The sequence below is a fragment of the Abramis brama genome (assembly GCF_963993115.1).
Source record: "Abramis brama genome assembly, chromosome: 21".
Taxonomy (NCBI): domain Eukaryota; kingdom Metazoa; phylum Chordata; class Actinopteri; order Cypriniformes; family Leuciscidae; genus Abramis; species Abramis brama.
This window is the reverse complement of record NC_139983.1, coordinates 14,009,213-14,035,491: the sequence shown is the minus strand read 5'-3', so window position 1 is coordinate 14,035,491 and position 26,279 is coordinate 14,009,213. Positions and strand designations below refer to the sequence as shown.

Genomic DNA, 26,279 nt, shown 5'->3' with positions numbered 1-26,279 from the left:
TGGAATTCATCTCTCTTCCTTCACGTATTGATTTTCTCAAGTGTCTAAACAAAAATAAATAATAATATTTTAAAATGTTTTTAAGCAGATATATTCTGTAGGATGTGACTGTACAGAAAGGACCAACAAGAAATTTGAGAAGGAAACACCATTGATCGCAAATCCTTCCATGTGCCTGCACTATATAAGGTAGGCTATAATATCAAAACAGACCACAAAGCAGTCAATAATTCTAATAATTTGCCTCAATATTCCTTATGAAGGATATTAAAACATTTTAATACATATAATTATAAACCAACCATTCTGCTAATTTAATATTTGGAAATTCCATTTTTTTCCAATAAAAAAAAAATATATATGTTTTAGTTAATTTCTCTATTCTAACAATGCCATATCGAACATTTTAAAATTATTTTTCAAAGAAATTAGCAAATAAGGCTTAATGGTGTGGCTTGTCAATATGGTGCACACATTTAATTAAATAATGATGGTACATATAGACAAAGCACTTGTGACAACAGTGATTCCATAATGCGTCTCCAATTACTGCTTAAAAATGCTGCAGGCATACTTAATAAGCTCAATAACTTGCATGAAAAGGGAAGCCGAGAGACAGCAGGTATTGAATGAACCTTGCGGGAAATAGGGAGGCTGAGAGCACACAAAATGCCTGCAGAAAGCTGATATACTAGTTCACATGACTATACCATGGATCATTACATTGAGTGAGATACAAATCATTGAAATACAGTCTGTTTGTCTATAATGCCTGTACATGGCCGAAAAAATGAGACAGCAAATATTGGCCTAACATATTTTAATGTACATGCATGATTTATTAAAACAGAACAATGTAACATTGTCGCCCTATTTAGTGTGTGTGCATAAAATAATTTATGATGCTATATTTGTAAATCTTATAGTCGTTTTGGTCACACTTTAGATTAGGGTACAATTCTCACTATTCACCAACTATTAACAATGACCTTTGCCTCAATAAACTCCTAATTACTGCGTATTAATAGTTAGTAAGGTAGGCTAGTTGTTAAGTTTAGGTATTGTGTAGGATGTAGGGATGTAGAATATGGTCATGCAGAATAAAGCATTACTATGTGCTTTATAAGAACTAATAAACAGCCAATGTCCAAGGAATATGCATGCTAATAAGCAACTAGTGTCCCTAAACTAAAGTTTTTCCAGAATTTTCTGTTCACTCTTGTCATATGACCATATGAGTAAAATGCAATGTTTATGGACAAACTTCTGATGAAACTCAGAGAATAAGATTGTATATTTTAAATTAATTAGAGAATTATATTATGTCCCCAAAATTGATCTCAAACTAATTCAGTAGACAAAAAAGACCCTGGTCTTTAAAGCAATTTAATGCATTTGTAAAAGTGCAAAAGTAACCTTGAAATAAAAATGGACAATTCTTGCTTTTAATGGAATGTTGAATAGTATGCATTATAATTTATGTATCTGTGCACGTAATAATTATTTTTTTAATTGATGTGCCCTAGTAATCTTTAATCAAAACAACTTCCCCTCCCTCTTGCAGAGACATCTCTTCTTTTCTCTGATTATGTGTTTTTCGGCTTAAGGTCGGGATAACCTGTCACTCACACGAGATCGACCAATAGCAAACCACAACCATCCAACCAATTCCCGATTGACAAAATCCTAAATTTTTTCTTGTTCGAGAAGCCGTTTCACTCACATATTCGTCACAATAGGGAAGAAAAACAACTTTCCATTTCATGCCGACTTTTTATGCAAAGCAGTTGCTGAGTTGTTTTGATTGGATGTTTTTAATGTGTTGCTATGTGATTGCTTACTGGTTCAAATCAAAAGTGCAAAAATCTCTATTATATTTAAGTACCAACAATGTTTGTCTTAACACATCGGCATCTGCTATTGGTCGGTCAAATAGATAATCCTGTCCTCAAACTCACGCCACTGGTTGAGTCAGTGTTGCTATTTTGGGCTTGTCGGAATGCATAAACAAATACATCAAAGTTTTATAGCGCCAAAGAGACAAATCCATTTGCAAATGCTTTACTTTCTAGTATCTGCATACTAGAAAGTATTTTAATACTAACAAATCACACACTTTGGCTTTAAAATAACAGCAGACAATTTGATTTCTCTCAAAGCACTTGCTAGCCCATAACACAGACACCCAGAGCACCTCGACTGCAACAGCCGTTACAGAAGCCGTCCAGATACTGATACAGATCAATGGAGAGAACATGAACACTAGAGCCATGGAGCCAGAGACTTCCCGCTGATTTAATTACAGACTTTCCATCACTCAAAGAGCCACCGTTCTGAAGCAACATCAGTGGCATCTACACTTGAATGATGGTCATGCGATATTATCGGCCAGACATGTTGTGAACCGGTGCAGACAATGGAATCATTATGACTGCAGGAGTCTTTTACTGAGAGCCTTAAACTTCCTTATTACCATAAACAAGTCTTGGGGGAGGTGTTAAGACTGTACACTGAAAAAAAAGTGCTCATAAAATGAGAGTAAGGCTTGTATGGCTTTTGTCTTACAGTTTGACAATGCAATCAAATGAAAAATTCATGATGTCCATGGTTGCTCTGCTGTGCATCAGATCGATAGCACAGTAATAGCTGGCATATCTGAGACTTGCTTGGCAAGGTTCCCTCTCTTTGATAAACTGTGCCATGTTAATGGGCATACCGAGTTTCTGTCCTCTTTGTGGAGGAAGATGATTTTTCACTATAGGATACAGATAAAGAGGGCAGATTTGTGCACGTGTGATACAGGAGCTTGTTCTCCCAGTTGTCTGATCCCGTTACTTCTTCCAGCTAAACATGCTTCACTTCTGCATTGTGCGGTCTGGTGGGAATCCAAATTTAGTCCCAAGTATTTGATCGAAGCAGTACAATTCTAGTAATTCATGGGGAGGGAAGGTTAGTGGGGAATAAATGATGATTCAAAATTCACTATAAGAATACATTTTGATAATGATAATTAAAAGTAGTTTTGAATTTTATTTTATTCTAACACACTGTTTTGTTTGTTTGTTTGTTTTTTAGGTCAAGCCATCAACGGCAGATACACTTCTTATCAGTAAGTTTATTTTATTAATTTTTTTGCTCAAATGGGCCTACAAATGGTTTTGTAGTCCTTTTCATCCGCTTCCCAGAATGCATTGGGGCATGAATAATTATGGTTAACAGTTTTCCAGGCTATTTTGTTGTCATCTTGTGTAACCTCAGTATTGTGATTACTTTAAATGATAAGTTAGGTGATTGTTGCGACACTTTCAAACCTGGAACGATAATTATAAAGATAACTAGGTCCATATTAGCATCCTTACCAACATACAATATTGTTCTGTATATTGTTTCTCTGTGCTCTTATCGTTATAGTTGTGGTGTTGACTCTGTTACTCTTTTATATTTGGAACGATTTTTAAAACTATATATTTGTCGTTATCATTATCATCCTTTGTTTGTGGCAATGTTGTCTTTTAGTATTTTTTAAATTCTATAATAGTATTTCATTATATTTTGTATTTCCTTTTTAATATATTTTTTAAGTTAAATAATTGTATGTGCTTTTTTAATTCATTTTGTTTTTTAATATTTTTATTTCAGTTTTAGTCATTTTAGTACTTAAACTTGTTTATTTTAGTTTATTTCAACATGTATAATTCTCATTAGAAGTTTTTATTTATCCCTTAAGACTGAACAAATTAAATAAACTGAACAATTTACATACATCTCCTAAATTCATAATATGTCATAACATTCACTTACAATTAAAAAATACTTTCATAACATTTACTCACACTGTAAAAATACATGCAAAATGTCCTTTATTTATTTTTAAACATCCTTTATTTTTTAAGTTCTACAACAAGAAGGGAAAAGAATATTATAAGAGAAAGGACCGGACGCATAATAGTTCTTACATTTGTAAGACAATGAAGAGCCTCTACACATTGATCCGATCAACCTCTTTTAACAGATCACAAGAGAATTCATCACTCAGTTTCTAGCATGCTGTCCTGCTGGCCTCACACATTTGTGTGTAGAGTGAAAAAGAGAGAGTGAAAATGTATGAAAACAAGATGCACAGGATGCTCTGCTGAATAATGCATTGCTATACAGTGGCCTGCCTGTGATATTAAACAAAAGAGAGTAACATATTTTAATATTTGGGAATGATATCATCTAATGACTTCACAGCCATAATGAATTATTGAATTTATTTTGTAATCCATTTAGCAGGCCGGAACTGCATGCCTCTGATATTACTCTTGATATTTGATACTTTCTGGGTGGATGTGGACCCCTGGCCTGACCACCATCTGAAATGGGTGTCAAAAATTGCTTTTGCGCCAGGCAAATGTTTGCCGGATGTTCCCAAATTAAAGCGGGGCACATATCAATCAATAAATCAATGAAGTAGAGCTCTCAGTGTCTGTTAGGAAATTTCCCATTTCCTTCCTAACAAGGTTGCTCTCGTAAATAGACGTCCATTATTATTGACTAATTACATTTGGCTCATTGATTCATTGATGGTCAGTCAAAGTTCATGCTAAAAACTAATAAATTTAAAAAGATTTTAATGTTGTGGGCTTGTGGCTTATTTAAGAGATAGACATGTTTTTGCAAGTAAAACTAGCAGGTATAATATATATAATATATATGTATATGATAGTTTAAAACTGATATTGATTATACATCCTATTGCCTACTCATTTAAAATTCTCAATGTCATTTCTTCAGGGCAGCGTATTCATCGTTGTATATGCTAGGTTAACTGTCCATTGACAAAAGTACCTCTTCCGTCCAGTGAAGGGCAAGTATTCCTCTGAGGAATTGATACTTGAGAGGTTTTAAATAGGAGGGATGCGCTTCCTCCCTTCAGTTCATGCCGAGCTCTCACTGCACGAACTTCAGGCATGGAGAAATTCATCACTCCTCTGTGAGGACGTACGATTTTCCATCCTGCATTTTATTCTGAAGGTAGGATTTGATTTTTTTAAAATATTTTTTTTTATAAAGATACTGGTTGAATAGTTTAAAGTTTTCAGTTATTAGTTGTATGTGCGTCTGTTACTTGTATATAGTTGTTATATGTATATTTATATATAAAATAACAGATATCCTGAGTGCAGATGATCTAATGTATTTAATGTTTTTTACATTAATGTAGGAATTATAAAATTATGTAGACCTAAACTGCTTTACGGTGCCCATTACAGTTTTCCAAAATATGTAATTTTTTATTTTATAAAATGTATATGATATATATAAAATATATATAATTGCATAATAATTGCATGTATGTATGTATGTGTATATATATATATATATACACAGTGTATATATATATATATATATATATATATATATATATATATATATATATACATATTTAATTTTTAATATAATTTAATTTCCTAAATATTTAATTTATTTAATTTTAGTTATTAAATGTAAAATAGTTTTTAACTAAATAAAAAAAAGATTATTAGTCTATTATTTGAAGTATTTTTATATTTGTGAATAGAATCCTGTTTATTTCCTGTATATTTCCTGTATATTTGGAACTGTAATTGGATATGAATAGTCTGTGTCTGTACATCAATATACAGTGTATTCATTAATTTTGTAATATTTTATGCCTTTCAGTATGGAAACCTTAAATTAGATTATTAGCCTTGTAGTAGTAGCAGTAGTATTATTCCTCATATTTTTCTTTGCCAGTCGTAATTGATTTTCAAATTCTGTGCAGCACTTTTCTGAAAAGGGCCTGCAACAATGTCAGAGAGGAAGCCCAAAAACTCGGACACACGTCCCAAGAACCTGCGGAGCTGGAGTGCTGATAGTTACATCCGCAGTATTAAAAAACGGTCCCGAGGGTCACGCCATGAGACAGCGCCCAGAGGGGAAGATGGGGAAGGAACAGACGACCAGGGCGTACGCTCTGCCTCTTGTCCTCGGAGACGTCGAGAGCGAAAGTGCAGCTGCACGATCCCTGGAGAACCAGATTCAGACTCTCCTTGCAGGAAAGGTCTGTCCCGTCGTTCCCTGAGGCAGAAGTTTCAGGATGCCGTCGGCCAGTGTCTTCCTCTTCGCAACCACCACCACCACCATCATCACCAGTCGGGGTCCTCGCGCCCATTCTCTGTCCTCCTTTGGTCCAAACGGAAGATTCATGTGTCCGAGCTCATGGAGGACAAGTGTCCGTTCTCTCCGAAATCTGAACTGGCTCAGTGTTGGCATCTGATCAAGAGACACGGCGCTCACACCAAACCCGCTTTAAGCATCGAAACCGAACCCAAGGCTCCCTTGTTATCCTCCTCACCTCCAGCGCTCATTTCCTGGGAGGAGATCAACTCATCCGGGGCTTCTAGTCTGGATGACTGGGATCCGTCTTTTGCACATGGGGACGCCCAGTGCTGCGCCCACACTGACTACATCCTGGTTCCAGATCTGCTTCAGATCAACAACAGCCCCTGTTATTGGGGGGTCCTGGATCGTTTCGAAGCCGAGCAGCTTTTGGAAGGGCAACCAGAAGGAACCTTTCTGCTACGAGACTCTGCCCAGGACGAATACCTCTTCTCGGTTAGCTTCAGGCGTTATAGCCGCTCCCTCCACGCTCGGATAGAGCAAAACGGGAAGCGCTTTAGCTTTGATGGCCGTGACCCTTGCATGTACAGAGATTCCAGCGTCACGGGCCTACTGAAGCACTACAGTGACCCTGCCAGCTGCCTGTTTTTTGAGCCTCTTCTCTCTCGCCCTCTACCTAGGAACTTTCCGTTCTCTCTGCAGCACATGTGCAGGGCGGTCATCTGTAGCTGTATAACGTATCAGGGCATTGATGCTTTGCCATTACCCTACACTTTGAGACACTTCCTTAGGCAATACCACTATCGGTGCAATGGAGCTTGTGCTGTTTAAAAACCGTGACAGAAATGGGACTAAACTACATGTTGCTGGATTTGACGGATTGAAAGGCACAGTAAATGTATTCAGCACAGCATGGTGGACGTAGTTACCATGCAGCACAAAAAAAAAACAGTTCATGTTTCTAATGTAATCTTGTGCAAACCAAAGATATGCAGGACATTGGTTCACATTTTAAGTATTTTTTTGCAGGTTTTCAACTATATGAATTTCATTTCTGAAATAACATCATCTGTTATTATCATTTACTTTTTGTATGCAATTTTTACTTTTTGTATGCAGTTTTGTACCCTAGATCTTCATGATAAAACAGGGAATGAATAACTTTTGTTTTTTTTCCTATTGTAGTACTTACCAGATTCCACTAGATAGCAGACTTGTAAAACTGACTTGACAATTTCTAGCTACTACTACTATCTATTCATCTTGTATTTTAGAACTAAACAGTGCCTAATCCATATCTGTTTGAGTTGCAAAACCATGTCAGTATATTATTTCATAAATCTGTCCCGTATAACCACGCAGTCTTGAAGCAATTCAACCACATATTGTAGCTAAACATTTTCAATAAAACAAGCAATAGAATCAACAAATAGATTAAGACTGATTTGTTTCGCTGTGCTATGGTTTACATCACATCTCCTTTCAGATTATGTTTTATCATACAAGATTTCACTGGGTGACTATATGTGAAGTTAACTGGTATTTATGAATCTGGGTGCATTGATGTACAGGGGCAAAACCAGTAAACTGAGGGGCTTATATTTATTAAAAGATCAATAATATTCTCACTTTTTACAAAATGTGATATGATTCTCTCTTAGAAAACTGATTTACTCATGATCTGCCAAACCCATTCATGTTAAATATTTATGTTCGTCAGATGATAAAATCTTTATGAATTTAAAGTGAAGGATCTTTATCATGAACTCATAGCTTTATAGCTCATATACCATCGTGAAATATTAGAATAACCTCTATATAGACAAAACAACAAATGTTGCATTCATAATTAGCAAAATAGACACATTTTTCTACTTTTAACTTCCTTGTGGCTATTTGCTGATCACCATTTAGGTGATTTCAGATTTTAAATGTCTCAAAGATCCTTCTGGGAACAATTCGTCTTTAAAATGTAGGCAAATCCGGACACACGTCCACAAACAAAAAAGACAGGAACTAAATCATGCAGAAATGACATGCCCTAATGTGACCATTCATCTTATCATAATATTTGGTATTGCATTTCATTCTACAAGCAGATACAAGAGCTGCTTCCTTGAGTATCAAATTATTCAACAAACAGACAATGAGGATAATTTGTCTATTCTCTTGAAAAGGATTAAACGTACAACCCTAGGCTGTATTACATCATTGATGCTTAAGCCTCATACCAGACAGTTTTGCTTCAGGCAGATCCTATTGCTGTTAGCCATTTATTTTTTTAAGAACTCAAGCATTTTAAAATAATATTAACTGTGAGAAATGTTCGACTGATTCAATTATAACAATAAATAATTATTTAAAAAATACTTTTAATGTAGAACTAATATATCTGGAACGTCACTATACGTCACACGTTGGGTGGGGTCAAGACTCTGATTCAGCCAATGACATTTGGTAAAAATGAACGGTCCGTCCCACTTTTACACGTCACTGGTGTCAGCGCGGGAGATGTGAGCGAGTGTGGCGCTGAATACTGAGAATTACCGCCAAGCTAAAGCTGTAAGTACTGCTTGTTGTTTAAAACATTTATGCAGCATATATCGATGTATTGTTATTCGATTATAATCGTTTACTTTGACACTCGCATTCTCCCTTAGGATATTTTGTTTTTATTCCGCGGTTGTTGATCATTTTGCATGGACATCAGCTGTCTTAGAAGCACATTTGCCCTTCTTTGTTTTCCAAAGATTGTTTTTTTGTTGTTGTCTAAACTTGAGATAAAAATGAACTTACTTTTAGTAAAGGCTGATTATGTTTGCATCACAAAACAAAAAATTTGTCAAATGACGTTAATTTCTGGTTATGTGATCATGGTCATTCTGTTCCTTGAAGAGATCAAGAGAGATCAAGTAGGGAAGTTAAATTAATAAAAACAATATAATTTGTCACAATTCCCACTAGTTACAGATAATGTAAAAATTTTTTAAATATTTGGTTATATAAGTAAATTAGAATGCTGTAATTATTAGTATTATATATTTTTACATTATTAGTATATCTGCTATATTAGTATATAAGCAAATTGTGTATCAATGTGTGCAAGTTACATTAGACTATAAGACTTGATACAGAGTAATACTGTATTGCAATAGCACTGAGGATAAATGTATCGAATTAGTTATCAAATTAAATTATGCATTATTCCTGTATATGAAATGCTTAATTTCAAATATAAAATGAATTATATTTAAATTATATGTAATACTAATATATATTATTACACATGTCACCAGCAGCAGACATTGTCTGTCCTGTATCTGATTGTCCTCCTGAGAGCATCATGCCGTGTGAGAGGAAGCCCATGCGTTACGGTCACTCAGAAGGCCACACTGATGTCTGCTTTGATGATGAGGGAAAGTAAGTGACATCTTTTGTAATATCTCAAAACATACATTTGATTTCAGACTTAACAAATGGGCAATAATAAGATGCCTGTAATCTACTTTATGATCTTTCCCAGGTGTATTGTGACTTGTGGGAGTGATGGTGATGTCCGCATATGGGAAAGTCTAGATGACGATGATCCCAAGTCTATAAATGTCGGTGAGAAGGTCTACTCTGTAGCCTTGAAGGTAAGTTCACATTTGTTTTGGTGTGTTCTTTCACAGTGTATTATAAAAGCATAATTACATTAATAATGCTACAGAGAGTTTTCTCGTAAAACACCTGAAAACGGTCAATTAAATTTGAATCCTGTTAATTTTACTGCTATTTAAATGTCAGTGTTTATTTTTTCCTACAGAATGGAAAGCTAGTTACAGCAGTTTCCAACAACACGGTTCAGATTCACACTTTCCCTGAGGGAGATCCAGATGGCATACTCACTCGATTCACCACCAACGCAAACCACGTCACCTTCAACGCCAGCGGGTCAAGAGTGGCTGCCGGCTCAAGGTACGAGTTGCTTTCATTCCTTTACATGCTACAATCGTGTTCTTAAAGGGACAATTCACCCCAAAATTGAAATGGTCATGTCATAAATTACTGTAAAATGCTAAAAACCCATCTTTGGAAACAAAAATGAAGAACTTTTTAATGAAATCTGAGAGATTTCTGTCCCCCTGTTGAAAGTCTATTTACCCTAAACTCAAAATGTTCATAAAGAGATCATAAAACTAATCCATATGAACAGCTCAACAGTATTTGCTTGACAGTCTAGAAAAAAAACTTGGTTCTTGTGCATCAAGCAAGCATGTTTGAGCTTCTGTTTACCGAAATTAAATCTGTTCATCATTTAAAGCGATCGTGTCTCTTCAGAAGGCTTGGATTAAACTGCTCGATTTATAAGGATTTACTTTCTTCGAAAGACCTACGGGTTTGGAGGTTGAGTAAATGATGACCGTATTTAAATTTTTGGGTGAACTATCCCTTTAAGCATGTTTGTCTTATTTCCATGTTTTGTTTTATATGTATTTTTAGTAGCAGTTCTGTGTATTAGTTAAAATTGGTGAAATATGGTGAAATCTCACGGGTCATTTAATATTTGAGTTCTCCCATCTCCGTGCTTTTGTGGAGAGGAAACCACTTCGATTGTTGTATGATTAGTTACAAATGGCCGTTTGCCGGACATATGGATTGTTTTAAGTGGCTGCATCACGGATGAAGGCAGCGAGCATGTCACAGCATTGATTGAGCGGTTTTATCCCGCTGCCGATGCTTGAATATTGATGCGCTGGCAGCTGAGCTCCAAACAGGTTATTTGATTTTTTTTTTTTTCTTCCTATAGAGGTCGGAAATGAGTTTTCATTTATTTCCCCACTTCAGATCAAAACATCTACAGTGCCAATATGAGTCTCTGTTGAGCTGAAAATGGTGGAGGATGAAGGGGCTAATTTTGGCGTTCTGTTTTCCAGTGACTTCCTGGTGAAGATAGTGGAGGTGGCGGACAGCAGTCAGCAGAAGACCCTACGTGGGCATGACGCTCCCGTCCTGAGTGTGGCTCTTGATCCTTCTGATGAGTTCCTTGTGAGTGTCATGGTGCCTTTTTTAATGGTCAACAGGTGTTATGTTTTAAATGTGGCTAAATTAAGAATTGCTCGTGAATCCGTTTTCACTGTCATGTTTGCCGCATACATTACTGTTGAAAAGATTGGGGTCAGTCTTCTTTTTTTTCTTTTTTTTTTAAGAAAGAATGCATTAAATTGCTAAAAATAGTAAAGACATTAATAATATTACAAAATATTTCTATTTCAAATAAATGCTGTTCTTTTGATCTTTCTATCAAAGAATCCTGGAAAAAAGTCATGGTTTCCACAAAATAGGAAGCAGCACAACTTTGCACTTGAGCAGCAAATCAGCATATTAAAATAATTTCTGAAGGATCATGTGACACTGAAGACTGGAGTAATGATGCCTAAAAGTCAGCTTTGCCATCACAAGAATAAATTACATTTTCAAATATCTAAAAATAGAAACAGTTATTGTAAATTGTAATAATATTACATAGTAATTCTGTTTTTACAGATTTTTTTTATTAAATAAATACTGCTTTGATAAGATACACTTTCAAAAGCATTAAAAATCTTACCGATCCCAGGCTTGTGAACTGTCCTGTGTGTTGTTTGTGAAATTTAACATGTACTAATGAGTAATAATGTATTTAAAACGACTGTTGGGCCAGTATTGGTAATTTTGTTGTGCTGATGTGACTTCCTGACAGGCTTCCTCCAGCTGTGATGGATCAGTCACTGTGTGGTCTATTGAGTCACAGGTGAGGCCTTATCAGCTCTTCATTCAACAAAATACATGTACAATGGTGTCCAAAAGTCATAGAGCACTAATGAAAACGATTCTATATTGCATTTTGTAATTGTAACTTTTATTACATACCATAACAATTGAATAAACAAATCAAATTTAACTGTTAACTTTTAGTTTAGAAAATTTATTTAGAACTAATTCACATGGTGCAAAATAAAGCAGAAACGTCAATAGTTTTGCATTTTATATGAGCCTTTGTTTGTTCACTCCCAGATTTTCAGTGTGATCTCAGTGTTCTGGACCCTTCTGTATTTTGATGTAAAGCTAATCCCTGTTGTGTGTTTTAGACTCAAGTAGCTCAATGGAAAGTTCTCCAGAAGTCAAGTGATGTTAGCAATGCCAAGTCTCTCTGTAGACTTGCTTGGCAGCCTCGTTCTGGAAAGGTATTGAAAATGTCACGTTTATATAAGCTTTTTTTAAATTCACTTAACATTTTCAGGTTTCTCTCTTCGGTGGCTTCATATATAACTACTTGATGAGCACATCAGTCAATCTGTCAGTCTTGTAAATGACTCCTATCACCAGTTTCTTACAACAGTCGTGACATTAAGATGCATTTTCTTTTTTTCATTGTTGTATGTACTTGTAGCTGCTTGCCGTACCGGTGGACTTAACCATTCAGCTGTATGACAGAAACACATGGACACATGTTAGCACACTCTCTGATGAACTCATCACGCAGGTCAGTAGAAAACCATCCAGTAGTTTACAGTGGAACAGTTACTTATAAGAGGAATATGTCATTTGTGGGTGGTGGAAACCTTTATTAGCGTTACAATTGCGTATTAACCTTTCCCTTACTGTATCAGATGAGATAATGTACTGTGTGGTTAAAGTTGTGTGTTATATTGCAATGTTGTCATGAACAATTCTTTCCGATTCGTTCTCCTCCCCAGGTTTTTAATGTTGTGGTCTGGTCACCGTGTGGGAAGTTTCTGGCTGCAGGAACAGTTGGCGGAAACCTGTTGATTTGGGATGTAGAGGCCAAACTGTGTATCGAGAGGTTATAGTCATATTGATCTTAATATTATTGATAATTTTGGATGTTGAAACCCAGTGTTGGAGGTAACACAATCAATTACTTTTTCCCAAGTAATTAGTGAAGCAAAAAAGTTCTTCAAAAGTAACATAACACGTTACTTTACATAAAAAGTAACTAAGTAGCGTTACTTTTTAAGGGAGTAACACAATGTTGTAACGCATTACTTTTAAAGTAACTTTCCCCAACACTGTTGAAATCTGACTGTAAATATTGCATTGACCTTGCATTGAATATAACTGTACACAATATTGGTTGTATTTGAGGATGTTTTTAGTGGTGATGGTGTTTGTTAATCTTGTACCATTGCAGACAGAAACATGAGAAAGGGTTCACAGTGTGTGGGATGGCGTGGCATCCCTCAGGGGGCCGGATCGCTTACACGGACACAGAGGGCTGCCTCGGGCTCCTGGAAGACGTGTCGTCCTCTTCCTCTACCATCCAGAACACCAAGGTCAGTTGTACCCTCAGGCTCTCGCCTATTTTCCCCTGAACATACTGCACCAGAAATAGCATCACCAACGTAAAGTCATGAGTGTCATGTAACGGGATGTAACGATTCATTGTTATAACGAGATATCGCAATATAAAAATGCGACGATATGTATCGTCGATGTAAACAAAACGAGTTAGTTTTATCCAAGACACAGCTTACTGTATTTATAAAGTATAATTCACCCAAAAATGTAAGATGTTCTCACCCTCATGTCGTTTTCGTTTATCTTCCAAACATAAATGAAGAGATTTTTTTATGAATTTTTGGATGAACTAACCATTTACAGTTTGGGAATAGTCATTTTGTCACGCTTTCTTGCGATTAGATCGGAGCAGCACTCCTCAAAGCCAACATCATTTAAAGCGGCACTTCTCGAAGCGAAAGCATAACTTAACTCACTATATCGCGTTTTTAGTTTTGGTAGTATGATGATTTAAAGCATTTTAAATCTCTTCTCTTGTGTAAAAGAGATTCAACGAATGTCTGCATTGAAAACGCAAATGTACTGCGCTAGAAAAAAATTAACGTTTACAGAGTTTCAATAATAGTACTACATTAAACTACTGTTGTATAATTATGCAGTGGGGCAATATTTGTGGGTCCTGATAATGCCAAATGTACATTTTAGTATATGTGGTTCAAAGTGTTAGAATGTTAGGCCTAAAAGGGGAGGTAAGGTTTAGAGGTTAGAATCATTAGTTTAAAAGATAGTTTACTATCTTATCTATTAAAAATCCATCACAATAGTAATTCTGTAGTTTCAGGTTCAGAATCATGAATATTTTTATTCTGGTGTCACCACTGGTTTACTGCTTTACCTGTTCTGTTAGGTTTCAGTTATCCTAATTCTAATTTCATGTTGTGACACACCTAGTCAATTGTTAATATACAGAAGGTTCAATTAAATCTTGAAATATTGTAAATTCTTTATTAAGTGGTATGTACAACAATGTTATTGAAAATAATTAATGTTTTGAAAATAAATCTGTTATTTGAATTTAATTTTTTTTAAAATTTTGTTCAAAATATGCTGTTGGTCTACAGCAATGGTGTTGACTGATGAATTTGCACTTGGTTTGTCTTAAAGTATATTAAAAACACCATACAGACATATAAACATTAAAAAATTGATTTTCACATCAAGGGGTCTTTAACAGATCAAAAACAATTTATCAGTAAATGCTGAGATTAATAAATGCTGTAAAAATAGTTTATTAATTGATAATTCATGTTAACTAAGTGTTACCCAAAAATATATTATGAAAATATTATAATCTTAAATTATTATTACATCAGTTCATGTTCATTCAAATACTTTGAAATGTTATAACACATTTTCATATTCATACTGAAATATGCATGAAGTGCTGATTATATAATGTCTGTACATAAATGTTAATTTAAACGTGCTCCTTTTTTTTCAACTCATGTAAATGAATGTATAATGTTTTTTTTATGCTGATGTTTAGGCCACTGCAGCTAAAGAGACAAATGACTATGATGACCTGTTTGATGAGGATGATGACCGGATGCTGGACGAGGGCACGAGTGACTCGCGGTCTCCAGTGAAGAAACCCATCATGGATGACGATGACGACGACGACGACGACCTCATGCCTGCCACGGGCAGACCGCGGAACAGAGGGTCCTTCTTGGATGACGATGACAATTCTCAAGGTATGAGACATCACTGCAAAGCAAATAGTGTAGGAAGATACTTCAAGTAAAGCGCTTTAATTAAAGGTCAGATGTTTTGGTATCTCAAGATCCAGGCTCTGTAAAACTGGATAGACTTCCAGAGGAGGATGGCAGCAGTGCTGTTCTTCCTGCGGTGGGTCCTGCAGTGTCCCGTCCCATATACGAGGGTCCCATGCCATCACAACCCCAAAGGGCTTTCCAGCCGGGATCTACCCCAGTGCACCTCATGCATCGCTTTATGGTGAGGAGAAATCATACCCGTTTTCAAGTCAAGTCACCTTTATTTATACTTGAGATTATACAGATTTTATCAAAGCAGCTTCACAGTGATAACATGAAAATTAATACAACAAAGTTAGTTTCTAGAAGAAAATTGTGTCAGACGACAACTAGGGCTGGGTCGAGAAACGGACAAATACACATGAGATTATGTCAAAATATCATCATAAACACAGTCGGTTATGTCTTAAGTGAATGTAAACAAAAGTAAACACGTGTATAGTACATGGGATCTGTGCATTAGGTCTTAAAGTGACAGCACCCTATATATCTATATTTTATTTATAAAAAGAAAACTATGCAGTGCTATTTTACATTTGATTTCAATTTCTATACCTTGAACTTTGTTCTGTGGTGTTTGTTTGTGCTATTGCTAATTCATTTATTTGTTCTTATTTTATCACTGGCTGTTCACTTGTCTTTAATAATGTCTGAAATTTATATTAGTTAGTCTAGTTGTTTTTGCTGTGGTATATTTGTTAAAATCATAGGCAAGTGTTCATAATAAGTGTTCTTTAGGCTACTGATTTTTGTTCATGGTTTTCAGTTGCAACAGAATGCAAAAAGACACATTAAATGTGTATATCTAAATGTTTGACTTAAATGTTTCTTTTTATTTTATTTTAATTTTTACCTTATTGGAATTGAAACTGGGAATAACTAAAATTCAAGCGATACGGTACCAACCCTAACTACAACACCATAAACATAATATGCATTACAAATATTTAAGAACAATAATTTATTATTTTGAAAACACAATAATGTGCAAACAACAAGAACTGTACAACAACTTGAAGGGATTATGTTGATTTACTGTTAAATCAAATGTAGTGAAAGTAAATATTTTTGTTTTTATTTAATATGAGAAGGTCTTTTAAAGCTCCCTATGTTCCCTCTCAGATGTGGAACTCCGTGGGCATCGTCCGTGGCTATAATGATGATCAGGACAACGCCATTGATGTGGAGTTTCACGATACTGCTATCCATCATGCCATGCATCTCACCAACTCCCTGGGCCACACCATGGCTGATCTATCCCAGGAGGCCGTGCTGCTGGCCTGTGAGGGAACTGATGAGCTCGCCAGGTACAAGATCTCAGTAATCATAGCTGACTTGATTTCTTTAAGTTTAGACATTAAGTTTTTCATCTCTTTAATTTAGACATTTGCTGAATTGGATTTAGAGTTCTTTTTTTTTTATTCAACGGGTCAGCTATTACAGTAAGTTAGATTACAGTCAGGAGAAGCTGGTGTGAACCTTGCTCTGTAGACCCATTTCCCCTTTGTCCTGAATTGCTTGTCGTTGTTTGCGAAGCAAATTTGCACTTTGCCTCCATTTTTATTTGCATTACTACTGCCCATCTGTGAAATGCACTGTTTTTAAATGAATAATTAATTGCAACTGTTCTAGTGGAATAGCAAATAAAAGGGAAATAGCACATTTTTTGTGGAAAACGGGTTACACATTATTTTTATGATGTTATATTTTATATTATATAATTAAGATGTTCTTGTTAGTGTAATTATACATTTGTGACCCTGGACCACAAAATTGAGGATTGTATACATCATCTGAAAGCTGAATGAATAAGCTTTCCATTGATGTATGGTTTGTTAGGATAGGACAATGTTTGGCCGAGATACAACTATTTGAAAATCTGAAATCTGAGGGTGCAAAAAAAATCAAACAATTGAGAAAATCGCCTTTAAAGTTGTCCGTTTATGTTTACGATTTTGCTGCATTCACTTACAAAAATAAATATTTTATATATTTACGGTAGGAAATTTGCAAAATATCTTCATGGAACATGATCTTTACTTAATATCCTAATGATTTTTGGCATAAAAGAAAAATCAATAATATTGACTGGTTTTGTGATTCAGGGTCACATTTAAGTACTGAGTAATATTAAGAACATATACTTAAAATAGCGTTAGGGTTATGATTAGGGTTTGGTTTAGGGTTAGTTGCATGTAATTATGCATAATTTACTGTTATTATTACATTAAGTATATTTAACATGTCTAACAAGGACACTGTATTGATAGTGTTACTGGAAAATGTAACAATGGGACCGATGTTGTAACATAATCACACCCTGAAACTCCTTAAACATGATGACAAAGTATGAAAACTGACATAAATTAGAGAGAGAGTAAATATTTTGGTATAAAGAACAAGTAACATCGTAGAAAACAATAAATATTGTGTCATAAATATTTTAATAGAAAATCTTTTTTTTCCTTTCTCAAATGTCTAATTTTCACTATATTTTTCTCTCTAAACAGTAAGATCCAGTGTCTGCACTTCTCGTGCTGGGACACTCATAAGGACTGGATGGTGGATCTTCCTAAAGGCGAGGACGCGCGTGCCTTGTGTTTGGGTCAGGGCTGGGTGGCAGTGGCCACCAGTGCTCTGATGGTCAGGCTGTTCTCCATCGGTGGTGTGCAGAAGGAGATCTTTAGCCTGCCAGGAGCTGTGGTCTGCATGGCAGGACATGAAGAGCAGCTCCTCATAGTGTATCACAGAGGTACTTAATTGTCGCCTGGTTCAAATTAGTGAGCCAGTGACAAATATCTGTATCAGCCAATGGTTGTTTGTTCAAATCTGTATTGCATATTTAAATGATTGGCAAAGCAGTTGTAAATGAGAAAATATTGAAGGTACTTAAAAACAAAGTAATAACTTGTGAAATGCCACATCTGCAAATTACTCAAATGGAATAAATCCTTTCTTTCAACCATTAATACTAACAATATGAATTTGGAGAATTCCAATCCGAGCAGATTCTCCAAAATGAATCTGACTTTGCTTGTGCTTTTTGTCTGCAAATTGGTTGAGCTTGATTGTCATGTATGCCGTCAGGTACTGGGTTTGATGGAGACCAGGCCCTTGGCGTACAGCTGCTCCAGCTCGGGCGGAAGAGAAGGCAGGTCATCCACGGAGAACCGCTGCCTCTCTCACGGAAGTCCTACCTGGCATGGATGGGCTTCACTGCAGAGGGTGAGTCACCTTCTCCGGTTGAGCAGGAGTTACACACATACTTGCTCAAGCTCTATTGTATTCACTTCCTGCAGTTTGAATTTGTTTCTTTAAGGAAATTGAGAAAAATAAACAACTGCCTAGAGAATTTTTATGTAACCTTGACTTTAGCTTCAATTTCCTGATAGTTGTCACATGCTATGCACAATACTGTTCAAAAGATTGGGGTCAGTACATAAAAGTAAAGTGTTTTTGATCAAATAAATGCAGCCTTGGTGAGCATAAGAGACTTTTCAAAAACATTAAAAAACCTTACCAACCCCAAACTTTTGAACGGTAGTGTATGCATACAGACAGCCTCAATCAAAGCTAATAGACATGGACTAAAAAAATAATTATTTAATCCTGTGGTCCTGTGGTTTCTTTGGTTTACCTTTACCTATTTGAGTAGTGAATGATCATAACTCTTTTTGCAGGAACCCCGTGCTGTATTGACTCAGAGGGTGTTGTACGTATGCTGAACCGGTCCCTGGGGAACACATGGGCTCCTGTCTGCAACACCAGAGACACCTGCAAGAGCAAATCAGACCATTGTTGGGTTGTTGGGGTTCATGAGAATCCACAGCAGATCAGGTGCGTCATTTTCCTTTATTCACAAATGCCAGATCTCTATGGAAGCTTGTTTCCGCCCCAAAATAAAGCATTTTAAAAGATAATTGCGACTTTTTATCTCAGGATTGCGTGATATAAAATCGAAATTTCTAGTTATAAAGTCAGAATTGCATGATATAAAATCGCAATTGCATGTTATAACATCAGAATTACATGATATTAAATCGCAATTGCATGTTATAACATCAGAATTACATGATATGAAATCGCAATTGCATGATATAAAGTCAGAATTGCACAATATAAACTCGCAATTCTGACTTTAAAAATTGCAATTGCGAATTTATATCATGCAATTCTGACTTTATTTCTCGCAATTGCGAGAAATAATATCATGTAATTCAGATTTTATATCACACAATCCTGAGATAAAAAGTCTGAATTGCGAGATGGAAACTCACAATTGGGGGAAAAAAAAGTCAGAATTGTGAGATAAACAAGCTTCCTTAGATCTGTGACCCACCGTGTCTAAAGTCAGTGAAACTGGGAATCTTCCTCATTTGTCTCAGGTGTATCCCATGTAAAGGCTCACGTTTCCCACCCACCCTACCCCGCCCTGCTGTGGCCGTCCTGCCCTTTAACCTGCCTTATTGCCAGACCACTACAGAGAAAGGTCAAATGGAGGTATGGCCTAAAATCCATCCTGGAGTCTTGTCAAATTCATTTAAACTATAGTATTATGTAGAGTTCTCTACTAATATGTGTTTTATTTATTTATACATTTTAAATTGTTGGTCTATATTGTCTTAGCAGTGTTTCTTGCTGTTTTTTGCTCCAGAATTTTGTGAAATTAATGTTGTGTCTTTATAAAATAGGTTAGCTTTTAAAAACATGCATTGTTTCATTCTTTTTTTATGTTAATTTTATTTTATTTCCAGTGTTGCTGACCTGGACTAAAAGTCAGTTGTAGCCATCCCTGTCTTGCTAGTGCATTATTTGTCTGACACTTGATGTGGATCCTGAAATATGCAATTTCTTTTGTTAAAACTGTTTATTTATGTTTATGTTTTCTAGGAGCAGTACTGGCGGTCTATGCTCTTTCATAACCACTTTGGCTTTCTGTCATCCAGTGGTTATGAAATTGACAGCGAGGGTCAGTCTCAGGCCGAGAAAGAGCAGCAGGAACTGCTAATGAAGATGTTCGCTGTAAGTCATTCACGTGGCCAGAACAGGAAGTTAAAGCCTGGTTAAATTCAATTGCTTATGCCTGGATTGAATTTCACTGTGATTTCTGTAAAACAATTGTGGAATGTCATAAATCAGAACTCTGCTTTGACATGTGTATGTCTTATATTCAGGCTTGGCTTGCACATTTGATCAGATTTGTTTTAACGGTCCTTCCAGACATCTCACCATGTATTATGCTGTTTGTTGTCTGTTTGTGTGTGCGCCCGGGCAGCTGTCGTGTAAACTGGAGCGTGAGTTCCGGTGTGTGGAGCTGGCTGAGCTGATGACTCACAGCGTTGTGACGCTCGCCATCCGTTACGCATCTCGTTCCAGACGCATGGCCCTGGCACAGAGACTCAGTGAACTCGCCCTGGAAAAGGCCAATCAGCTGCAGGAGGAGGAGCAGGAAGAAGATGATGAGCCGGCCTATCAGAGGTTAGCACGGAAATCCGGTTGTTATATTTATATTAATTATAATTCTTACAGTTCTACTCCTGGAAATTAGATGTCTAAGAATTGTTGGATTGGTTGCAGTTTCTTAGAAACTAGTATTCTTGGTTTTTAAGCAGAAAAAGCTTATGAACTGTGGGATCAGTGTTATGCCTATTATCTTATTTATACTCTCCTAAAGGTCGTAAAACCTTTGTTTTTGTATCCAGCCCTAGAAAAGTTAAAAAAATCAACTCATATTTCTACAGTGAATACTTTTTTTGTAGTTATGTTTAGCTCAGTTGCAATGGTCTTTTTTTCCCCTATTGTGATGTATATCAGAGTGAAATGGCTTCTCAAACAAGAAAAAATGTAGGGTGTGACTTGATTTTGTCCATGGGGAAATGATTGGATGGTTTTGGTTTGCTATTGCTGTGATGTCATCTTGAGTGACAGGTTGTCCCGCCTTTGTGCCAGTAAACACATCGTCAGAGAAGAGATGTCATTCATCATTAATAATTTATAATAAATACTGTCATTGTCAATTTTGATTTCATGGTGACTTTAAAATACGTTATCTGCTTTGTGAATCCAATGTCTTTAAAATTATTACAAAAGTGAAAAAAGTCCCTTTCAATAGTCATTGGCAAAGTTTTGGGAACTCTGAATCAAATAACCTTAAAAATTATTGAAAATTGTCATGCCAACATGTCAAATGTTTCTGTATATTTAGACACACCAGTAGAGAATATAGAGGATCCAATAAGATGAGCAGCAGACAAGCACAAGTTGAGAATGGCTGTGAGGAGGAGGAAGAGCAGGAAGAATATCCACAGGAAGAGCAAATGGATGCAGAGGAGTCAACAGAGACCAGGAAACCACGTAAATATGCTGTTTTTTCTCCATACACATCTGAAAAGTAGTATATTAAACCAAATGCCCCATGCATTTCAGCGGTGTGTTTCTTGATGTTTGAAATAGAGGCTTTCTTGATCATTCACGTTACTTGTTTCAGCATGAGTCTCAAATACTGCAGTAGACAGCTTTAAGATTAAGAAATGTATTTTTTTTTATAAACCTGATTTAATTTGTTTTTGATATTTTGACTTGCCAGGTTTGAATCCATTCAAAAAAGGAGGAAAATCACCTGAAAGGCCCTCTCCCAAACCAGGCGAGTAGAATATTAAACCATTTCTATAAACGGAAAATTATAAAACTCAAAGGAATATGTAAAATAGTTCAAAACTGAGCATTTATAAACTATCAACTGCCAAATGCAACATTTTATTTTCAGTGTAGAAATAAAGGAATTCATTTTTGATTATCAAATTGCTACTTTTTTCTACATGACATCTTTATCTTTCTAATTGATTTAACAATTTTTCAAATGACTTTGAGTGGCATAAATGGCTGCCATGAGAGATGAGTGTCTGGTGACAATAAAAGTTGTGCTTGTGTGTCACAGTGAGCAGAGAAGGACGCGTGAACCCTTTCAAGGTAAGACGTGCACATTGTTAGTGAAAGTAAGCAAGCTCCATATACTTCTTGTGTTTCAAGAATACTTTACAGTATGCATTTTTACATTTACAGTATATATAAAAAATACATTTAAACTTACAGGTGTCTTGTGCAGAAAAGTCCTCAAGTTCTCCAGCTGGTCAGCCCAGGACGACTAATGTTTTGGACAGCATGACGATGTCCAGCAGAAAACCTGCAACTCTCAGCGGAACATCAAAACAGGGCAAAGCCCCTGTCCTGAAGCCCCTGGCACCCAAGCCAAAGTCCAAGGTACAGTGTATTGCTCAAATACAAATGTTCTCCATCCCTGTGGGGTCACACAACCTGTCTGACCCCATAAAACTCACTCTTAGCTCTGTCTGCAAGGGATGACCTGGTTATCTTTACCTCTAACAAATGTTCTGCTATCAGAACTAAACGATCTTAGAGTAAAATGTCAGAGGTGTTTTTATTGGTATATAAGCAACATTGTTTTTTAGTCAATGCACTGGACACAAAAATCCCATCTTGTACAAAACATATCTTTAGATTAGCCAAAAATATGTGAGATGCAATCATTTCTCACATTGAGTGCCATGCGCAAAAGAACAATAACAAAGACGACACAGTACACTGTCATATGGAGGTAAACACAGAGCTGAATTGAAAGCATGGGGGATTATTATTATTAGGAGGCCATGATTGATAAAGGCCAATGGAGGGAATTTGGCCAGGACACCAGGATTACACCCTTACTCTTTACAAGAAGCGCCATGGGATTTTTAACGACCGCAGAGAGTCAGGACCTCAGTGCAACGTCAAGTCAAATCAAGTCACCTTTATTTATATAGCGCTTTTTACAATACAGATTGTTTCAAAGCAGTTTTGAACGTCTCATCTGTAGGACTAGTATATGAGTAAAACATCTCACTGTCCCTCCACTGACTAACTTTGCTGCTAACGTTCATGCTCAATGAGTGACCAAAGAACTACCGCTATGTAAAGTCTTTGGAGTGACTCCCATCGGCGCAGAATTGTGACGAATGTTGATCTAGAGCTGCTGTTAAAGTTGCATGAATTCTGATGATGACTGAGGTCGCATTACAAAACATTAGACCTGTATCTGATTTAGGACCACATATGGAAGTGGGCCAAATCAGAAAGGAAAAGATCAGATTGCATGTGGTTTGTGATGTTCACACTGTTATGAAACACTTTTTTTCCCTGCAGTCTGAATGTAGCTTTTTTTTTTTTTGGTTCCTTGTTTTTAAGACCCAGGCCACACTGCTGCAGATGAGTGCCTCTAAAGGAAACAGTAAGAAACAGGAGGACAGCCAATCAGAAGCAGAGAAAATGAAACCAGTTCCTGCGGCTACACCTCCAGTATCAGCGGAGAATATCGAAAACAGAAAGTAAGAGACCGCAGCACCTTTAATTGTAATGATTTTTTTTTTTTTTTTTTACATTTTTCAAAGTAAAAGTATTCCATGTCAGATGTCATTGTTGCTCAAGTGTCTATAAATGATCAAATTTAGAGATGCACAATATACAATTTTGTATGATTGCTTTTATAATTCTTTTTATGGCTGTTAAAATGTGAGGGCAATAGTGTAAATCTGTTTTTTAACAGAAGCTCTTGTGCCAGTCTAAATTTAAATCCTGTATAGTATAAAATATAAGAACCTTCAGAATCTGGCATAGATGAAAAGTTTGCTATTAAATTCAAATTTCTATTAATTTAAAAAAACAACATGATATTGTGTTCCAATATTAGTTCAATCAGATTGAAGCAGATAATTAACACTGTTGATTGTGGTTGATCGATGTTTAATTTCAGTAATTGTATACATTTTATTTGCTTTTATTAATAAATATTGTGTATGTAATTTACATCCCACAATTACTCAAATGAAATTATAGTAAGTCATATGTCATTATTACTTATAATCAGTATTAATTTTAATTTCTTTTTTTTTTCTTTTTTTTAAATGGTAAATCAATCGATATTATCTGATGTCGAAAATCACAAAATATTGCCAGATGAATCAGTCTTTCGCTATTTGTTTTGGCTGACACCAGTGTGTTCATCTGTATGCTGTGGTTCCCTAATCAAGTAGCAGATGATTGATTAAGGAACTGTCAGTCCTTTTTAGTGGTTTGTTTACACTTGTCTGTAACCGGTTTACTCTCTTTAGGCCAAAAACCGGCTTTCAGCTGTGGCTTGAGGAGAATAGGAAGAGCATTCTCGCAGACAATCCTGACTTTGAGGAAATGGATGTTATCAAGGAAGGCATGGGGCGTTTCCGCACTCTCTCAGCAGAGGAAAGACTGGTAAGACATTTCATGCATGGGACATGTATTTACTTATTTCTCAAGCAAATACTTCAACCTGTTATTTAATCCAGGAAGGTTACTTGGGAATTTCCGTTTCAGTTTTCTTGCATGTTTCCTCGTTATTATGTAACAGATTTCATTCATGCACTCGTGTGTGTTTTTTTTCTAGTTCAATTTCCTCCAATTTTTTTATGCTCCAACTCAATTTATCCATGACAACACTGTTCATTAGCAAGCATCCTCCTGTTTTCTGATCTCCACTTACCTGTGTATATGTGTGGGCTTTCCAAACACTCATGCTCTCCGCCTGTATGAACAATCTGTTCGTGATCCCGCACCCACAGAGCCACTCAGTGCAGGACAGAATGACTCTTCACACACTCCAGCCTGGAGGGCGAATGGTTGGTACGACTGTTGCTCTGGAAACTCAGGCTGGGGGTGTGTGTGCCGTACTCATTGATCTTATGTTAATGACATGAGGGTGGCATTAGGCGGTGAAAGAGTGCGTTACAATGGTGAACGGCGTATATTGGGAGGGGGAAGGGGAGGGAACGTGCAGAAAGAGTCCCGGTGCTCATATGTGAAATGGGTCCGGTGACTCATCACGGTCATCTGTAAATGTTCACCGCCTTTGTTTACACCAACCGTGAACAAATGTGTTTGGTTTGGCAGTGGTTTGTCAGTCATTTTTAATTACAATCACTAAGGCTTATTTGAACGATGCAGTTTATTGCTTGTGTGTGTATAAAAATCCCATATCTTTTTCATTCAGAACTGGACGGAGAGAGCAAAGGGCGACTCGGACCCCAAGAAAAGAAAGCGTGAAGATGAAGCAGGACGAGTAGATGAACATACGGAGTCAGACGAGGGCAGTGCCAAAAAGAAAAAGTCACTGGATACTTCTGCTAAACTTTCTGCATTTGCATTTAACAAAGAATAGTACTTAACACAATTTAGTTTAATGCTTATATATTTTTTACATTTATATTTTAATATCGATTGGGGGGAAAACTTTTTAAAGTATTTTTTTTCATTGCTTACTGTGATTTTTGTCTAATAGATTAGCTGCTCATTTGTGATCCACTTGTTCTCCATAAATATTCTCAAGTTGGAGCTCTTTTGAAAGCAGTACACGTCTCTCTTCATTTGCATTTGAAATGAAGCAAAGGCTCTTTGTTAATAAATTTGCAAGATGGTTGATAACAAGGTCTCTTTGAATCTGGTGATACTCTGAATGCTGTGGTCTCTCCTACTTTATTTTTGTCTGCTTTGTACATATGTTGTTGTGTGTGAAATTTTGTACTATCATAATAAAAGCTAAAATGTTGTATTTTGAGTCTTGTCTGCTGTATTGTCTTTATTCTAAATGTTAGCTTGGCAAAAGTGCATAATGTTGAAAGTGCATAATGTTGCTTGTTGCACACCAGTGATGTAATGATGGGCATCCTTCAAATGTGAAATGAATGGTTTTCTGATGTTCATCTGTGGTCACTGAACTTTGCTTTTGCAACCGGACTGACATGAAATGAAACTGATCTGAACTGACATGTTACCAGCAGTACAACCTCTTGGTTGCCTAATGCATTTGACTTTAAAAACACTGATTTTATTTTTAATCATAAGAACAACCTCACCCAAAGGTCTAGTCAATCCCCTTGGGTGGTTTGATCTGCTCCAAGACATCACTTTAATGTGTAGAAGAGATCTCATCCTCTTACTAGATACAGGTGGCCT

The 26,279-nt window shown here is 36.2% G+C and overlaps 2 protein-coding genes across 4 annotated transcripts; both read left to right on the top strand.

The window, feature by feature from the left end:
• Positions 1-100: 100 nt before the first annotated feature.
• Positions 101-25,881, top strand: wdhd1 (WD repeat and HMG-box DNA binding protein 1). 3 transcript variants are annotated; one of them, XM_084096474.1, is made up of 27 exons: positions 101-189; positions 3,076-3,109; positions 9,423-9,546; positions 9,650-9,761; positions 9,932-10,083; positions 11,043-11,154; positions 11,849-11,899; positions 12,237-12,332; positions 12,539-12,631; positions 12,846-12,952; positions 13,301-13,442; positions 14,954-15,161; positions 15,251-15,423; positions 16,365-16,549; positions 17,753-17,994; positions 18,330-18,467; positions 18,923-19,079; positions 19,628-19,742; positions 20,133-20,264; positions 20,518-20,720; positions 21,448-21,596; positions 21,829-21,885; positions 22,180-22,211; positions 22,335-22,502; positions 23,484-23,623; positions 24,407-24,542; positions 25,318-25,881. In XM_084096474.1, the coding sequence occupies exons 3-27, from the start codon at positions 9,470-9,472 to the stop codon at positions 25,483-25,485; spliced, it is 3,345 nt and encodes a 1,114-aa protein (XP_083952600.1). In that variant the 5' UTR covers positions 101-189; positions 3,076-3,109; positions 9,423-9,469; the 3' UTR covers positions 25,486-25,881. The 3 variants fall into 3 exon arrangements, with proteins under 3 accessions (XP_083952600.1, XP_083952599.1, XP_083952598.1); XM_084096473.1 differs by lacking the exons at positions 101-189; positions 3,076-3,109 and adding an exon at positions 8,620-8,688; XM_084096472.1 differs by lacking the exons at positions 101-189; positions 3,076-3,109 and adding an exon at positions 8,625-8,688 and having other exon boundaries at positions 9,426-9,546.
• On the top strand, positions 4,885-7,550 carry socs4 (suppressor of cytokine signaling 4). Its single transcript, XM_084096475.1, has 2 exons — positions 4,885-5,016; positions 5,789-7,550. Exon 2 carries the CDS (start codon positions 5,815-5,817, stop codon positions 6,955-6,957), a length of 1,143 nt encoding a protein of 380 aa, XP_083952601.1. The 5' UTR covers positions 4,885-5,016; positions 5,789-5,814; the 3' UTR covers positions 6,958-7,550.
• Positions 25,882-26,279: the final 398 nt, after the last annotated feature.

Coding starts and splice junctions, on each gene's coding strand:
- socs4 (XM_084096475.1), top strand. CDS start 5,815: ATGTCAGAGAGGAAGCCCAAAAACTCGGACACACGTCCCAAGAACCTG.
- wdhd1 (XM_084096474.1), top strand. CDS start 9,470: ATGCCGTGTGAGAGGAAGCCCATGCGTTACGGTCACTCAGAAGGCCAC. Junction 9,762..9,931: donor TCTACTCTGTAGCCTTGAAG/GTAAGTTCACAT, acceptor TTTTTCCTACAG/AATGGAAAGCTAGTTACAGC. Junction 19,080..19,627: donor GAGAATCCACAGCAGATCAG/GTGCGTCATTTT, acceptor CATTTGTCTCAG/GTGTATCCCATGTAAAGGCT.